The sequence below is a fragment of the Lolium rigidum genome, chromosome 1 (genome assembly GCF_022539505.1).
Source record: "Lolium rigidum isolate FL_2022 chromosome 1, APGP_CSIRO_Lrig_0.1, whole genome shotgun sequence".
In the NCBI taxonomy this organism is placed as follows: domain Eukaryota; kingdom Viridiplantae; phylum Streptophyta; class Magnoliopsida; order Poales; family Poaceae; genus Lolium; species Lolium rigidum.
The window spans coordinates 350,451,800-350,470,343 of record NC_061508.1 but is presented as its reverse complement, the minus strand read 5'-3'; the positions used below and the strand labels follow the sequence as shown (position 1 = coordinate 350,470,343).

General features: G+C 40.7%; 1 protein-coding gene and 1 long non-coding RNA gene across 2 annotated transcripts; one reads left to right on the top strand and one right to left on the bottom strand.

The window, feature by feature from the left end:
• Window positions 1-2,016, top strand: LOC124665034. Its single transcript, XM_047202431.1, has 3 exons — window positions 1-348; window positions 427-1,031; window positions 1,101-2,016. Exons 1-3 carry the CDS (start codon window positions 1-3, stop codon window positions 2,014-2,016), a joined length of 1,869 nt encoding a protein of 622 aa, XP_047058387.1.
• A 13,032-nt stretch (window positions 2,017-15,048) lies between these two features.
• On the bottom strand, window positions 15,049-17,888 carry LOC124701693. The gene is made up of 3 exons (XR_007002176.1): window positions 17,488-17,888; window positions 16,559-16,673; window positions 15,049-15,196 (listed from the first exon to the last, which is right to left on the bottom strand). It is a non-coding gene; the product is annotated as an uncharacterized LOC124701693 (long non-coding RNA).
• Between the last annotated feature and the right edge of the window lie 656 nt (window positions 17,889-18,544).

The following is an 18,544-nucleotide window of genomic DNA, read 5'->3' as shown; positions in this document are numbered from 1 at the left end:
ATGGCACCAGGACTGCTAGAGCCGCTAGTGGTGTTCTGGAAAGAGTGGGGAGTCCTAGCGTTGGTGATGTTGAGTTTCACACTGCAAGTGATCCTCCTCATCACCGCCGAGATCCGCCGGCGCAAGGACTCCGGCGCACTAAAGGTGGTCGTCTGGTTGGCATACCTGCTTGCCGACACGACGGCAGTATACACTCTAGGCCACATGTCCATTACCAGCCCGGCGTCGCAGGATCAGCAATTGATGGCGTTCTGGGCACCTTTCTTGCTGCTGCACCTCGGCGGGCAGGACAACATCACCGCCTACTCCATCGAGGACAACCGGCTGTGGCTGCGCCACCTGCAGAGCTTCGTCATCCAGGTCATCGCCGCTGGCTACGTGCTCTACCAGTCCTCTATCGTGGCTCGCCGGACCTTGTTCCGTCCGGCTGCCATTCTCATGTTTGTGGTTGGTGTTGTCAAGTACGGGGAGAGAGTGTGTGCGCTCCAGCTTGCCTGCACGAATAACATGTCCCGGAAGAACTACCCGCCTATTACCTGGACTGGTTCTGATGATGATGAAAGTCCCAGTAGCATGGGACCATATCCGGAAACATTTCGAGCTCATGTGCTGCTGGATTTTCCCAAGCAGATGTTGAAGGGGCCTTTGCCTATTCCTCCAGAAATCTTGGAAAGTTGCGAGTGGGAGGAGATGTATGGGGTGGCCGAGATGCAGCTCTCACTCATGCACGACGTCTTCTACAGCAAGGCTGAGCTGATCCACACTTGGTATGGGTACTGCATCCGTGTCTTCTCATTGCTGGCAACTGTCGCCGCACTCCTGCTATTTCATCGATTAAGTGAGGAAGATGGTTACAGAAGAGCAGATGTCACCGCCACCTATGTTCTGCTAGCTGGAGCCGTCGTTCTGGAGATCACATCAGTGCTGAGGGCCATGTTCTCCACCTGGACATATGGCAAGCTCATCAGGAGAAGACGTTATTGTGGTTGTGTTGCTCGTGCATTAGCTCGGCTGGCGTTGGTTCCACTTTGGTTTCGGTCTCATGCCGTCGCCATGTATGAGATATGCAGAGAAAGAGCAGGAATAGGGGCTAGTTCAAGGTACTGGTCCGGCACCATGGGGCAACACAACTTTATTTACATGTGCAGCCACTGTAAGGACAGTCGAGGCAGCAAAATGGCAAGATGGGTGGGACGGGAGGACTGGTGGAACATGCTGGTTTACACGTCCTCCGTCCCCGTTTCGCCACACATTAGTGAGATACTCAAGAAACAAGTGAAGCAAAGTCACAACGTCAACAAAGAGAACCCAGATCACATCCGGAACTCACGGGGCCGAGCGGCGCTGAAGAGCAGGCCAGAATTGTACGAGGAGCTGCGCTGGAGCGTGGACACTGGGCTCGGTGAGAGTATCCTCGTGTGGCACATCGCCACACATATCTACCTCAGCTGGTACGAGAGGAAACACGCACGCCGCCCGCACCATCTTGCACAAGTGATCGGGAAGCTCTCGAACTACATGATGTTTCTCCTCGCCGAACGCCCCTACATGCTGCCTGACAATGTTGGACGCCACGGTTACCTTGCACTGTGCTACATATTGATCCATGAGCTCCAATGCTTGGTAGAGGATTTGCTCAGTTTGCTACGGGACCATGGAGATGCTGTCATTTCGGGACAAACCGAGGATGCTGCTCGTGAGATTGGGTCGAATACCACATTTGACAATGCATGTCGGCTTGGGGTCAAGCTCATAACCAAAGAGCTTGAAACACCCGATGCTAACATGATGGAGCTGATCAGCCAGGTGTGGGTGGAGCTTCTGTGCTACTCAGCCTATCAGTGCGTATCGGATTCCCATGCCAGACAGCTGAGCAATGGCGGCGAGTTCACCACCGTCGTTGCCCTTTTGCTGGAGTACATGGAATATGATATTTTAACCTTTGAGTCTGTGCAAGATAGGTCTGAAGACTCCATGGCCAGCAGCGACACCGAACCATGTACAGAATACGTGTAATAATGTGGCGCGATCAGTCTGACCAAAGTTAATCCATGTACCACACCGATGAATGATCTTATGTGTTGTATCTAAGGGATGTTTCATTTAAGTAGTTTACAGACCAAATTTATTTTATTTCATTTCACTGGCTTAGAGATCCAATTTGTATTTCATTTGATTGGTCCAGAGATTATACTTGCAATTCAACATTGTGATCTAGCTTATAGCTTCATGATGTTTCATTTCATTTTAATTGGTTCGGAGATCATGTTTGCAATTCAACTTGTCAATCCAAGCACTATTAGGTTGCAGTCTAGATGTCTTGATATCCTGAACATTTAGGTTTGCAATCATCGTAGCAGCGGCAGCAACAGGGAGCCTACTAGCTTTTTCACAAAGGGGTGGCTAACTGTGATTCGAGTCTCCGTGAGCGTGAACTATGCAACTTTGGCTATGCAGTTGAACTGTTGAAGAGATTTGGGCCGTGTGTCGGACCGTGGCTATCCAGAGGGATTCGGTTCCCTGTTCATGTCTCCTCTTGTCTCTTCTTGTTATCTTGCCTCCTCATAACTTCCGTTTAAATTTTCGTGACGTATCTATATCAATCTGTGGTTGTCTGGACAAATTATTCATACCAGTGAAGTGAATGATGTATTCATACCAGTGAATGCTGTCTGGACAAATTATTCATACCAGTGCAGTGAATGATGTATTCATACCCCTGGGTCGACTGAGATCCAGTGCCCCGCCACAGGCAAGGCACGGATGAACAGTGCCGTGCCCTGCCTGTTTGGCCATTGGATCAAAAACGAACAACCAAGATTAAGTACTACTGTAGCACGTACTGTGCGCGGATGATGCAGCAAAATATCCTGTAGCAGATGCACTGTAGATGTCCCTGTAGCAACCCCTGTTCATATTCATCCAGCCGTCGATTCTCTATCCGACGTCCAGAAAAGGAGGACTGAGATCAAGTGGCCTGCCACAGGCAAGGCACGGATGAACAGTGCCGTGCCCTGCCTGTTTGGCCATTGGATCGAAAACGAACAGCCAAGATTAAGTACTGTAGCATCACTGCTGGGAAGCTACTTAGCACGTACTGTGCGTGGATGATGCAGCAAAATATCCTGTAGCAGATGCACTGTAGATGTCCCTGTAGCAACCCCTGTTCATATTCATCCAGCCGTCGATTCTCTATCCGACGTCCAGAAAAGGAGGCAGGGCACGGCACTGTTCTGGATCTCAGTCCCTGTCCCTGTGGGTTAAACGAACCAGGCATACAATGAAAATGGATTTGAAAAGTCATTTTGCATAACCATGATTAATAATTTGCTCTCAGGATTATTGTCGTAGACGTAAAGGTTTCATATACAGGCACGCCATTGAAGATTACAAAAGACTAGATGGTATGCGCGCTTCGCCGCGCCGCCTACATTTCGTTTGACATGGCCGTCATGGTCGCCGATGTTTTCCGTGTGGAACACATTTAGGATTTTTCAATAACTTAATGGCACCCCTATTTCCAAACCTGATGGTCATGCATTTTGTCGAGAAACTCATATGCAAGAAGGTGGCGGCCAAAGATGAGAAGGTGATCGGCAATCGCCATCCAATCAGTGTACACAACGGCACAATGCCCATCCAAGTAGTAGAAAATATAGCTGTGCTGCCATCATGATCAGTATGCTTCCCTTTAGGAGCAAATATCAGGATCACACACACTTCAAGTGTTGTTCACCCTTTCAACACATGCCATCATTCCTGCAAATATCAATGTTGTTGTCTTTGGGTATCCTCATGTTAACCATAGGAAAATGATGTATGGGCATAGATGATGAAAGTCACATCCAATTCATTAGTTCAACGCATGTTTTAGCTTGGAGATGATAATTATAGTATACCTTTTGGGTTGTTGATATTGCAGAGGAGCAACACCATTTATAAAATAATCTTGCTCAAGTCTTCTGATGCTTGAATTTTTAACAGAAACCAAACTTCCGATATTGAACCAAGATAAGTGCACATATAAATTTCAGACAAAGTGCGTAGGAATTTAGAAAAACTATGTGTACCAGACTAAATTAGAAGAAAGTAGGAACCATCAAAAGAAAATGATCATTTAATATGTTGCAATGATGGTTTTACTCTACTACCAAAGTGCAGTTGATAAACATGCAACTGCATAAGAACTGCCCATATGCACAACACCAACATCACTTCTTCCACTTTAAGAAAATATAGTCAAAACAATAACATTGTAAACAATGAAAGAAACTCACCACAATCTTTGCCCAAGTCTTCACATATAGCAAGAGCTTCCAAGAAAGTAACCAAATAGTTGAAACCAACTCAAATACAGGGAGGCCAAAAAGGCTGATTACAACTTAAGTTGAATTGTATAGAGGCATTCAGGGTTAGACACGTAACTTAGTTACAGATACTGAATCTCAAAATAAATTGTTACGGTGACCTAGATGAACAAGCTTAAACCACGGAACAAAAGATAGTATGCAAGAGCTATACATAACAATATAGTCCTTTCCTGTAGAGAAGTCATTTTAGAATCCTCGCTGAATAGCCCGGTCCCTACAAATATTTCCAAATCAGGAATTAGAGGATATGTCCAAAGGCACTCAAATTACTGAGAAATCAGTTACCTAAAGGATATGTGCATCTACTGAACATTTCAATCAATTTTCAGGGAGAGTGATAAAGTAGTTTTTTTTTGGTGATTTCTTACTTACAGTTGGATAAAGGTAGGAAAATTTTGGGTACTCAATCAAGTCCTTATAAATGCAAATTGCCTGCATGTTCTTGCCTACCCTTCCAGCGAAGCGAATCATTTTACTGAACCTATTGAACCACATTGTAGAACATTGTGATAACCATGATATCTTCCGTCACCTAGACTCTCTTCCACACCAGTTTCTGAAAACTCAGATTGACATAAGCCTTCTGAAGAGTGCCAGATTATACCTTATTGAACGGACATAGAGGCCAAGCTGCGCAATCAGGTTTTGTGTTAATATTTTGCAAAGATAGACAAATAACCTGAGAAATGATGTTTTCCAATAACTAAATCAGATCGAAAACTTTATGCTAGCTCACGGTCATTGAATCAAGGTGCATTTACAAAGTATGGCCAAGTAAAAAAGTAACATGCGCACTATCATATCATGGCTACTGGCACGTAGAGAACCATATATATAGTGGGCAACGGTAAAATGGCAACAAATACATTTTTGGTCAATAATATTTGTTTTCCTTTATACCACACATGGCTTTTTTGTACTGATAATGGAAAAAACTTAATCAACAATGGTATCAACTTTCTATTAACGTAGCACAGACCTATATCATATCCTAAGGAGTTAAGAAGCATGCAAAATACCAAGCAAATCACCAAAAGTGAAGAGGTTTTACCGATTAGCAAAAGTCATAATTATCACTTGGTCTCTTCTCCAAGAACAAAAACAGAGTAAGGTGAAACCACAATCAGAGAGGCGTTCAATGCTTGCTAGCTTTAGTTAAGTCTCCAGATCTAAAGCGCACATGATGTCGGACGTCACTGGTCATCCCAAAAGCATCAGTAAGCACATAATAGGAACACATCACCTGCATACGCTAAAATAAATGGTCACAGCAAAACCAAACTAATTGTGTTAGGGTCAGACAGATGGGGAATCACCTTCTCGGCCTCGCATGTCTTTCGAACATGGGAATCAACTTCTCGGCCTCGCGGGTCTTTCAAACATGGGAATCACCTTCTCGGCCTCGCGGGTCTTTCGAACACCATCGAGCAAGGTATCAGAAACATCCAATCACAAAATAGAAGGCACCCAATTATGATGGCCACCGCCACAGCGAGGACAAAGCGGCCACAACAACAGCGGAGGGCGGCACGCCCAACCGTGAATCCAGCAAGCAACGCATGGCCGCACGCCAATGAATAAGCGAAGGAACACCAACATCAATTGAATGCAGACATCATGTCAAAGAGGAACAAAATGGTGACATGGATGCAAAACTTAGACCTTCGGCAAGATATTGTGGGGAAGTGGACAGGGCAACAACATATAACTTCCGTCAGCTGTTCTACATCTATAAGCAAATTTGTAATAGTGCTCATTTGTGTGCGATGAGAATGACAAGACCACTTCACATTCACTTGTAGCCGCATAAACTGATCTCTTATGTAGCCTTCACTTACCTTGCAATTTCATTCCACCGCATAAACTTATCTCTTATGTAAAAAATAGAACTGTAAATTCTTTCGTGACTAATTGCTTAAATTGGAAGAATATAGAATGTGGTCTTTTTACTGAAATGTTCCTACTAAAGCAGAAGTTGCGTGAACCATCTATCTCATATATATCAGCATTTTGGTTACCAAATCTTTTCTTAAAAGAAACATACAGTGGAAGTGCATGAATCATCTACCTCAGGGAATAATATTAGTATCACATAGGCAACATGAGTAAACAATGTTACAAAGAACACACCAACCATGATGATCGTTACTGGAGTAAACTACTTCTCTAGGTGCACAATAGTACCATGGAATGAGAACCGTTAATTGAATGTTTGAAGGGGTTCAACAAAATCTTGATATCTATGAAGTAGGTAATAGTAGAAAATATATACATCATTTTACCTTGTGCTTACATCCCAATTATCTACCAGGCTTGCTGTCAAAAAAGAAGGGGAAAATGGCATATATGCTGATTTATACCACATATGTATGGAAAAAATTCAACTTCACTCCAAATTCCCTACATTTGTTGAAGGAGAGGTAGTGCCAGCAGAAAAACTACATGCTACCATGGGCTTTCCGCATTCTTTCACACATTGTCCACATCATAAAATAACACTCTTATCAGGTGGCAGGCATATCGCTGTTGAAACCAATACCATGAATATCACCACTTAAGTGTTCTCATGGTGTCGAGATAAAAATGGGATAATATTGTACACTAATTTGAGTAGCCATCAAGTGCGTTTTTTTTTCCGGAATAAAGGGCAAACCTATGGCAGAAGGCGCATGGTATTTAGATATATATACATACATCAGTTATTCTGCAAAATAACTCCAAGTTGAAACCAAAACTAACCTCCAAAATTTTAAGTTAGTATGAAACTATGAATATATAATTTTTGCGGTAGGAGGTAATTTTTTTTTTAGCAAAGTCCGGAGAATCAAATAAGAGTGGCAACACAATGAGCAAGCTCCAAAATTGGCTGAAGCATATCTAATGGCATCGATACATATTATGTAGTATTCCCCTAAATAGCACAAGAATTTCCTAACTCGGGAATAGATTTTACTCAGCCCACCGCTCTAACCTGAAGCTGATTGTAGAACGGGGACACAACAAACACCTGATATCCATTCTTCTCACTTGCAGATAGTACCCACATAGCACAAGCACACTTTCCAAGCTAACCACCAAAAAATGGGACCTACACCAGGAAAAATAAAATAAAGGGATGTTGTTTCCCAGTGTCTAGTTGGAGAAAATGACGTTGTGAATTTTGGGAGAGAATGATCTAGGAGAAAGCACAGAAGATGTTACCTACGACGAACGGAAACAGTCAGTTCGCCGATGGAGTCCCGTGACCTCTAGTCTGCACCTTGACCAACAATCTTGCAGCCAGATCTTGCCTCGCCTCTCCTACCTTTCTCTCCACCACACTGTCCGCCTCCACCGATGTCTGGCTCACGGTATGTCTCATCATTTCTCTTAATTTTCTCGTTGCCTCCACCGGATGCGATGAAGGAAGAGATGCCGCAAGACAAGCTCTTCTTCCGCTCAGATCTTATCGATGGGAGGAGTTGCCCAGCGGGGCATCAGCCGGCAAAAGGCGAAACATGACCAAATCCGCCACTCCAATCTAGAAGATCCTTTAAGCAACCAGCGAGCGGTCGCGTCGCCGACGACACCAATATCCCACTCGTTGCCAGAATCTGGCCGACCTCTCCGGCAACACCACCCTTCATCCTCGACAGCCCCCCACCCCCACCCCCCAACCCACATCTTCTTGGTTTCCGCCTGTAGATCTGACCCCAAGCATGCCCATGTCTTCCGTCTGGACCTTTTCGCCGCAGCGGTAGAGAGAGGGGCGGTGGAGTCGATGTAGCCATAGGAGGAAGAAGTGGTACGGGACTGTGGAGTCAAACCGACCTTCTAAATGGCCCCACCTGGCAGAGCGCGGTGTGCGGCAGATGGGCAGCACCGGCCCACCACCAGAGAGTCAATCGCTTCGCATGGCGCGGTGGAGGCTTGAGAATGCTGCGATCTCAATAGGATTATATGTTTTAACTAGTAAAGGTGCACGTGCCACGCACGTATTATAATTATTATAAAACATTTTTGTTTTGAATCTATTTCTCTTTAGGGAGTTTCTTTAAAAAGTCACTTTAAATGTGTCTCATGCCCAACCATGTGAGGACCATGTCTTAACATTAAATTTCTGATCATATTAAAGTATGTATTAAATTAGTTACAAAAATATTTTACAAAATAACAACTAAGCAACAATATAACATCTATTTATTCGATGATGATTTCTTGAAGGTTCACATATTTAATGGATGAGACATTTCTTAAAACGTCATTTCTTTCATGTTTCAGAATATATATAGCAAAAATAGCTTCCTTAGTTTAAAACCATCCTACATATGCAATATATATCATTGTTATAAAAAAAATCACCAAAGCCATCCTACATATGCAATATACAAATTGAACATCTTCCTCATTTCTCCCATCTCCTTCCCATCGGCTTGTGCTCTTCCTCGTACAGAAAATAAATTTCATATGTAAGCATTATCGCTCTTGACTCCTCTGAATTTCGAACCCAGTCATCTGTCCTCCAATGCTACTATGCAACAAGAATAACAAAGTGTCAATACGTTATTAAGTTGATCAACTAATGAGCTACACAGTGATATCCACAAAGGCTGTTAGAACTTAGAACACCCCACTTTACAAACGTAATTTAAAAGCTAGTAAAGAAGTCCACAACAAAGGAAGTATCATATTTTGCACCAGAAATCTTAGCAGAATCATATGTGCAGGTTATTCAATGGAAAAAGTTAAAATGATTGATATATAATTAGAAACATAATGTATAATCTCGATTTTTTGTTGAATGCCATCGATACTTGGTTGATAAGTTTGTTCTAAATCTTTTAGAAGAACCATGCAGAAAGATTCCCTACATGAAAGAAAATTTTACTTAGACTTGGACTAAATTAGATATGCCAGCCATAAAAGACTTGTGTATTTAAAGTGTAAGGCTGAAGTAATTGGTAGATTGGACCAGCGGACAAAATGTCTTACATTATATCTAGAAATAGGTAGGTACATAATTATATTAAGAAGTGTAAAAAGGAACGTTATGGAGAACATATGATCCCTTTATTTTGAAATGCATCTTAGATACAATTTGAAACATCAAAAAATTTGAAACAAAAAATTCGCACGTACATCTTCACGTGCTACACGTCCACAAAGTTGTTTCATGAAAATTCGACTTATCTTGTGACGTGTGTAAAAAGGACAAAATTTGGTGTTTAAAATAAGGCTTGTTAGAACATAAATTTTCTCTTTTTTATATAGACCACAAAACATATCAATTTTTCTCAGCACATATATTGTGGAGATGTACATGTAGATTTTTTTGTCAAAATTTTTTGACACTTCGAAATATATTTTCTTGGTAGAGGGAGCATACGCACCCATGATCCAAAATGAATTTCCGCGTTATGGGCTACACAGGAGGAAATACTACTTTCTTTAACTGTCTATGTTGTAAAATAGTTTGAGGATACTTCCAATAGCTCCATCAGACAAAAAAACATCAGGCACGAAGATTCAGTGTGGAGGTTGAATACAGTACTACTATCCAAGTAGATGGCAGAATGGTTGAAATAATATGCACCTGAAACACACCGAAGGTAAAATCCAAGAACTGAAATTGCACAATAAGAGGTAAATTGCAGGAGAATTAATAAATTTAATTGTTTCGCCCATGCATTCCAGGCGACTTGAGGCACATGAATATACACGCGCGGCACCTCCATCCTTTGAGGTAGCAGCCAGCCTTTCTTCAATTCAAATTGTTTCCTGTAACAAAAATGGACCATATTTCAAAAGAAAAAAGGAAGACTACTTGAAGTATCATGCATAACAGGCAATGAATTTATCCATGTAGCTACCCATGTAGCGAGTTGTGCTGGTAAAGTTACTATTGATTTATGGTTAGCTCCAGTAAACTGGAACTGACTTAAACTTTATTTAGCGAAGTACAATTCAAGAATTTAGTAAAACTTCTGAAGGAAAACACATAATGGCTGATTCTTATCTGAAACTATTCATGGCTAGTACTCAAGCATATTAATACGAACTACATCGTACATGATATTTTTCGCAAAACTTAGAGATAATAAGATGAATTGTACAAATTCTTTGCTTGATTTAAGTGCGCACATATGATATGTTCGAAATTGAACTGAAAGGGTTTTCTACCAAGGAAATGACCTAGCTTCATAAGTCCTTAAAACAAACCAAGCACGTGAATAGATAGCATGGTGTATCTTTCATTTAATATTTTTTTATAATATAGTAAATTTCTGGTGTTCATCTCGTGGGAAACAAGAACATGCTTCCAAGTGAAATAGAAAATTTGGCTAGCAATGAAAGTATGGATTTACACAAGCCAATTCTCACCTGTGAAATGATGATTCCTTATTCTTGTATATGGCTTAATAAGCTTGAGGAAAAATTGAGTACTGATGTTGTTCAATAATTCTTCAAGTAATTAAGGATAAAAGGTACCTGCAGGCATTAAAGGAGTTCCAGAGGCGAAGGAAAAGCAAAAGATAAGAAGGTATCAAAAGTATTACGGTTTGGACTCTTATCCATCAAAGGAATTCACTTCAGGCTCTATCATCATATTGGCAAGAATAAGGTATCTAATGTGCAGCAGAATCAAATTATGATAAGGATTAACGTGAATCCTGCAACTACCATTGATCTCCTCGACAACTCCTTCAGTTGATATCTTCTATGTGTATGAGATTCAAAATCACCATTGTATACAGTAAGAAGGATGATGGAAGCGTGTTCAAACCAAGTCAAAGCAGCAGAACGATTGTCTAGTCCTGCATTTCTTACCTCTCTTTATTGAGATGTCATTATTTAGCTGAACTGAGGAGAAATCATCGTTGGTCTGTGCTTTTGATTTGGCAGAAAGATTCCTGGACTTTGATCTGCTAGATATCTCCTCATCTAAGATACATGAACCTCTATTGAATGGTGAGTTTTAGGTAAAAAACATAGGCCAAGTAAATTCGAAAACACTCTGGTTTTGTCAATCAAAAAAATACCAAAGATCATATCAAGGGAAAGTGCACTAAAACTATCAATTAGATGACAATAATTCCAACTTCCTTATTGCGATGATTGTATTAACTTGAAAAACTGAAAGGGTATAATAATCTGAGTAGCCTTACTCTTGGAAGACTGACCTATCAGTTTGTCCTGGAAAATTAAATTAAACTGAAACCTGGTTAGATACCTTACTCTTGAATTGTGCTTCAGTTATAGCAGGCTAGCAGGTCACAATGCAGACAAGGAAGATATTCCCGCTTCTTCAAAACAATACTCCTACAACTGAGGATTCATAACCTCGAAGCAGTAGCAAAATGCATCAAAACAAGCAAGTGTAAATCATGAGCAATAAATAGATAAGACCCTTGTTTTCACTACTTTAGCATGTACCAATATTACTGAGGGGCGATCTGGAAGCGGAGAGTCCACCGGCTGCGTAGCAGGGCAGCTTGCAGGACGGAGGGAAAGGCTTGAGTGCAGGGAGAGGGGAAGGTGACGATGTGGGCAGGAGACGGGACGGCGGGCAGGCGGTGGTTTGGGCGAGTCTTGGAGCAGGAGATCGAAAACTTCTTTCTGGGAGAAGTAATCGTGGACGTGCAATGCATACAAGTGATAACAGTTTCCGATGTAATAATTTGTAAAGCATAAAGCTATAGAACAAAACCTAACTTTCTAGTAATCAAAAAAGTTTGCAGTCATATCTTGGTATAAAATTAAACTGATAAACGTAACTTATCAATCGAGAGAAATTCAAGCCGTGAAACATCAGAAGCATACAACATGTATACACCTACTACAGATATGGCACTTCTCGCGCACCCCCCCCCCGACAGGCAAAGAGAGATACCTCAAGAGGCATAATCGACATATCTTACTCTGCCTTGATTTGAGCATCTTTAAATTTTAACCCTTTTTTGTTTCAATGTGTTCTCAGCTGCTGTACCATTAAAAACTGGCAGTCAAGAGCCATTGCAGGAAAAAACAAATGAAAGGTATATTTCATCTGTTCTAATTTCCAATATGCAACTGAGTTTCGTATAGCATGATTGACCCAAGGGAATTTCTTTTCAGAATGTGTGTGAGTAAGGGCATAGATAAAGGGAAGTCGGAATTTAGTGAAGGTATAAGAACACTGACATAGTCGAGCAGAACTAAGTAAGTTGGGCAGTCCTGCCAGGCAACCTACAAGACGACATTTCACTTCGATTATTGGGAAAGCAAACAAAGGCATGGAAACAAATCTTCAAAATAAGATTATTTTCACCGAAGACTCGTATAAACCTATAAAAAAAATTGAGGATCTCACGATTGGAAAATAAATGCAATAGTATAAACACCACAAGAAAAAATCATATTGAAAGGAATATATCTTGCACATTGTTCCTTTCTTTATCTAATTCATTAGGAAAATATGAACAACACTTAACTGCCCATTCACAGGAATACATGTCCCGTGCTCTTCTCTTCTGTAGAGCCAACGAATTACTGAAATCGAATATTATCTTTCTTTTCTCCTACAGAAACCAGTTGATTATTATACACTAGATTTAGATGTGCGCCTTGGCGCACGACCCCGTGGAATTCATGTTGTTTCATATTTTCTGTAACGATACTAAAAAGTGGAAAATTGATAATATGTTTTTTAGGTTTTTACAAAACAAAGTTGATAGGATGAAATTAGGGTAAAACAAAAAACTATTAAGAATACAACCAGAAAAATAGGTTTAGCCTCAGCAAGTCTGCAAGTTGAAACAAAAGGGTAGCCGTAAAAATGGGCAGCCATATAATTAGATCAGATAGAGTAATATGTTACACACGACGATCAATCAGTCATTCAGCCTTACAACACTTGCATGCACTTAGATAGACTCAATATGATGAGAGATACTGTTGTAAGGCTTATGTTAATTTGTTTTTCAATAAAGAGTAATATGGTAATATTAAATGATACAAATTATACAGGCATCGCTAGCTCCTCTTCTAGCCAATTCTGAAAGAGGAAGATGAATAAGTCTAATAAAAAATCTCGTAGCTCCAGTCAAATTGTATACTTGGCCAATAAATAGCCAGACAATTCAGAATCTATGCCTCCTCTAGCCGGGTGAAAATAACTCTTTGGTGCAAGTATTGCACGTAAAATTTATATACTAACTAACAGAGTTTAAATACTAAATTATAATTCTAGTACTTTGTACGTAAAATTTGTCTGGTGGGAACACTTCAGTCCACAAACTTATAAAATGCAATCGATTAAATTGCCAAGCCTGACATGTTCTAAAATCCCCAATTCCATATCGATGAGATGATGAAAGCCCACGAGACAATAGAGAATAGAGCCTACAACCATGGCATAGAAGACGATAGTGGAGAAGAGAAGGGACACCAACTTGCGATGGCAGTCCTGGTATGTTCTCGGGGAAGAGCGGGTCTTGCACGTACCCTGCGAACCTCATTCTGATTGAAGACAAGTAGTTTTACTTCCTCCTACCTACGGGGTGTATCTTTGCATGTTTGCCACTGCTCAACAAAGTCAATTGTTCACTCCGAATCAGCCTGGTAGAATTAGAGCATATGATGGCACTAACCGTGTGCCATAACTCACTCCCCGATGGTTAAACACAACGTGAATAATACATAATTGTCGTTACCTCTCAGATTGGTGAAGCCCTTGCTAACTGTAATCACCCACAAATATTTGACCTGCAATCAAGACATAACCAAATATGAATATGGAAAACTCACTAATCTTATTTGGATACAGACTAAGAATCAGGGAACATATTATAATAATAATTTTTCTCAAGGACATCATCCATAAAAGGAAGCAATCTATGGAGATTTCATTGACAGAAAGCACATCAGCCTCAGAGTAAAGTCTGTAGACTTAAAGCACATCATGATTTTTTTTTGGGCAACATCTGTAATGTAAGATAATATGATAGGATCATATATAAGCTGCTCGTACTACAAATGTGGCATGCATGGTTATTTACCAGCTATGATTGGAAGGCAGTACCCACATAAAACAAAAGCACATCCAATCAATGAGAATGAGGAACATCTGTTGGTATATTTGTGCCACAAAATTAGTTATAGAGATGCAGTTTATTGCATAAGAGTTTTTTCTGTCATTGAAAGCTGAGATTTCCACATATGATCAGTAATGCAAGCCTTATGCTGACGACAAATAGTTTAGCGCCACTAACTATATTATCAAACATTGTAAAATAACAACCACGATAATATCCAATAAACAATCGAAGCGATCAATAGTTGAGAAAGCAAGATAAATCCAGGAAGTGAAGGCGTGTTTATGGCTTACAAAAATTCTTTTGAAGGTCCTAAATTCAAACACACATATGGCATACCCAAGCAGTCTCAAAAAAATCATATAGGGATACAAAGCTAAACATAAAAGCTGGGACAAAATACTATTAAAATAGAAGGATAATCCTGCTAGTATACTGACAATAGAAACAATCTCAAAAAGTATGTTTCTCTATTTATGCCAATCTGAAGGCACAAATACTATCTCTGAGCACAAATCCTGTGTTTTTTCTTTTATTATCATTCCTAAAAAAATCATGTAATCTCCTACACATGACAGTAAAGGTGATACCTGGGGAAATTTGAAGGAGTCAGAAAAGGTGTCACCTTGGCTTTGCTCAGTGAAAGGAGATGGTGTTTGCACAGAGGTGCATGGATAGCATACCCAGGGCACATCATCCAATCATTTGATTCACCTACCTCATTATCTTCTCTACTGTGTTTCCTCTTTAGTTGTATAGCTAGAAACATCATTCCTAGATTGTGAAGGCATCACAATATCTTAGTGCACTTCGAATCAGTATCCAGAAGTGAATATCACTGAATGAAAAATTTCTATGCAGCTATTCCAACAGAGGAAGTGTCTTTGTATGAACATCAACATGCTGTCGCATGTAAAACTATTCTATCATGGAACACACAGAAGCCTTGCAGCTAAAGCATCAGATGATTCAAGAGAATTGGCTAGGGTGGAAGAGGGTCATCAAAGAATACGCTCCAGAAACGAAATTCTTGAGAAGCATAGTTGGTACCAACAAACATTTTAATAAATTATATCAAAAACAAAATCTAAATAAATAGTAAAACATAAGAGTTTTCCTGAAAGAGTACTGTAGTTTTTTCAACTTCTTATTATATTTGTATATCTTTTCAGTAAACTGAAATATTTTCCCCGTTTTCGCAATGCTGAGAATATATTCAAAAGATCAAAACTCATGACATGATCCGCACTTCTCCTGTGAGAATCGAGTTTAAACACGAAAAAATGCACCATTCTGAGTATATCCAAGAAAGGATTTTTATTACATATATACACTTGGTGACATTACTGGCATGCCAAGTATTTCCTCTCTTCCCTTTTGTAAGACTTTTTGGCAAGATTAATTGTCTTACCAGAACGTCTTATAATAGGAAACATAGACATTATTATATTTTTAGACTGGAAAACTTTCAACGCAAAGTAAATATTTTAGAGAAGGCAAATAAATATCTCTTTCATGCAGCATATTGGCTTGTTCTTGCTCATGCAGGAGAAACATGGAACTGATCACGTGATCGATGTCATGATTTGTATCTACCTAGAAACGGAGGACTGAGAAAGGGAGATAAATAATTATGTTACTGCACACAGCTTCGTAAATGAGTACGGGATTCATATCAACAGTTTGTACAGACATTTCCACGAGTGAATATTATAGCATGATTTTGGTTTTCAGGTTTACCGTCTCCAAGCTTTGGATTGCCAAGCAACCTAGCTGGATAAATTTCCTGCTACGAGATAATTTAATTTGGGGATACTGAAATACATTGTAAAACAATGACCATCTTGAAGTTTATAGTTGAAGATATTGACTTCCTTGAGAATGCAACGGTCAGGATACTATAGTGGTGCCAATATAAATAAGTTCCATGTCATCAAATATAAGGATATGAGAACTGCACTCAACGGACCAGAACAATCTCCAGGAACTAACATACTGTAGCCATTAAAGTGTGACAAGGGAAAAAGAACCGATGAAACCCAAGATAACTGTTCTTAACAGTTAAAACGGTGCTTCAGAGACTCGGCAATAGCAATCAAGCATTATGCAGGAGGAAAGGCGTCCAAAACCACTAACCTTGTCCTTTCCCTGTATGTCATATTTAACAAGCTTCAAGTAATACTCAGTGCTAGGCTTTCCATTCCTAATGCTCTCGACAACATCAATGTAAGCAATTCTGAGATCTTCATTTCTGGGAAAGAAAGAAAAAATAGAGATGATGTACCCACAAAAAGAAAGATCTAACCAGCTCGGTCACTGATTCAAAGAACTGGGAGTAGCGCTTCTCTTACCGTGAATGCAGATCATCAAGCAAATCATTTGATAGAGATGCCAAATTTATGTAAAATGGCAACCACTATATGAAATGAGAAGTTCTAGGAGTCTAAATATGAGGTAGTAATCACTTTATATATTTTTTCAAATACTGCATGCGTACACTTTCTACAGTATTAAAGATGCTTATGTATAGGAAAGAGTGAAATCTATTGAATGGATAGAAATGTTCAGGCTAACAGAAAAAGAGCAAGAAGATTATGTTCAGCTCATTCAGTAAAGACAGAGCATAAACATCATTTTTGTCTATCGCAACGTTGGATGCATGTACCCTTAACTGGTATAAAAATATATACGTATTCTATGCAGCTGGATGCCTTCGATTTTTTTCCCAGAATTTCTACTGCCCATTCAATATGGACACGCAACGTCACAACCTTAATTTTTCTCAAAAACATAGTAAGTATTATAAGCTGCACCAGCATAAGCAAAACTACTTTGCAAGTGACTTATCTCTAGATCTTATCTCTTCCACAAAGTAGGCAAATATTGTGTCCTTTGCAGAAGGTATTTCAATGGGCCTTCATTATTGTTCTATGATCAAAACTATGATGGCTAAGCAGTATACACAGAAGAATCGTTAAATGAAAAATATATAATACGAGATGGGCACATGACAACAAATTGTTGCAGAAGGACATTTGTATTTTGGGAAATTTTGAAGAACATACCTTTCCAGCACCACTGCAGAATTCTGGGCATGTCATATCTCGTAGAATTTTCCGCTTCTTTATCATATGAAGTTCACTGATCCTTGGCTCAGTCATGCCCAACCTGGATTTCCAACAGGATCTTCGGTCTACAATGGAAAATAGCAAGGTGCAACATGATGCAATTATTTGCATGCCCATAAGTGATACAACTCAGACAACATTATTATCATCTTGTACTTTTTTATTTATTTTTCATACAACTCTCCAAGCCAGCAATCGACAAAAAGCAGACATGAAGTAAGCAATATCCAATCGAGCACTTGATAGCAGCAACAATAAGAGACCTACACGAGCTAGAGAAGGCAAACAAGGCTAGAAGTGCTGCAGCCCGCTCATGCATAAATAACAATCCAGAACTCCAGAAGCATCCAAAAAACGTCATGGAAAGCAAGAGTCGATGGTCGGGGAATCAATTATTGTAGCCTTGGATATGAAATTACCCAGCTTACTTGAGAATGACCAAACCTAGTTGGGGATGATGATCTTCTAATCCCGTTATCTGCCCTGACTTCCTACTTCTTGGCTGCGGTTTGATCCCTCCCCTTTTTCCAAACAACTGCAAATTGCCTTCTTCCTCATCTCTTCCTTCCCAACTCCTTGTCTCCCTAGTGCTTGGCTCCCCTATGCGCTGGCCATGGCGTGAGAAATGTGGTTCAGGGAGGTGCTTTAGCAGCAGCTCGAGAGAGGGAGACGTAGGGGATCACATGTGGATCCGTACAGCAGTGGCACGCTGCACCGCGCTCGAGCGCCTCCGGTCAATCCGTTCCACGGCCAGCGAGGGCAGGCGCCGCCGCTCTTCCGCCTCAGCGTCTCCGGCCGCCTCGGCCGCGGCGGCGGGCCGCGGGCTTCTTGGCCATCCCGCTGTGCCTGCTATAGGGAAGGTGGAGGGGACGCGAGAGTTGATTGGGGTGGAGGGGGGATGACGGCGCTGCTGTGCCGCCGGAGAAGACGTGGGGACCGGAGGCCCCTCCTCCTTCCCAGCGCCGAAGAGAAGGATCTTGATCCGCCGCCCTTC

Excerpts from the sequence above, each read along its gene's own strand:
- LOC124665034 (XM_047202431.1), top strand. The coding sequence starts at position 1 with ATGGCACCAGGACTGCTAGAGCCGCTAGTGGTGTTCTGGAAAGAGTGG. Across the intron at positions 349-426 it reads GGCTGCGCCACCTGCAGAGC|GCTGCCATTCTCATGTTTGT; the intron begins TTCGTCATCCAG and ends TTGTTCCGTCCG. Across the intron at positions 1,032-1,100 it reads CTGGCGTTGGTTCCACTTTG|GTACTGGTCCGGCACCATGG; the intron begins GTTTCGGTCTCA and ends GGCTAGTTCAAG.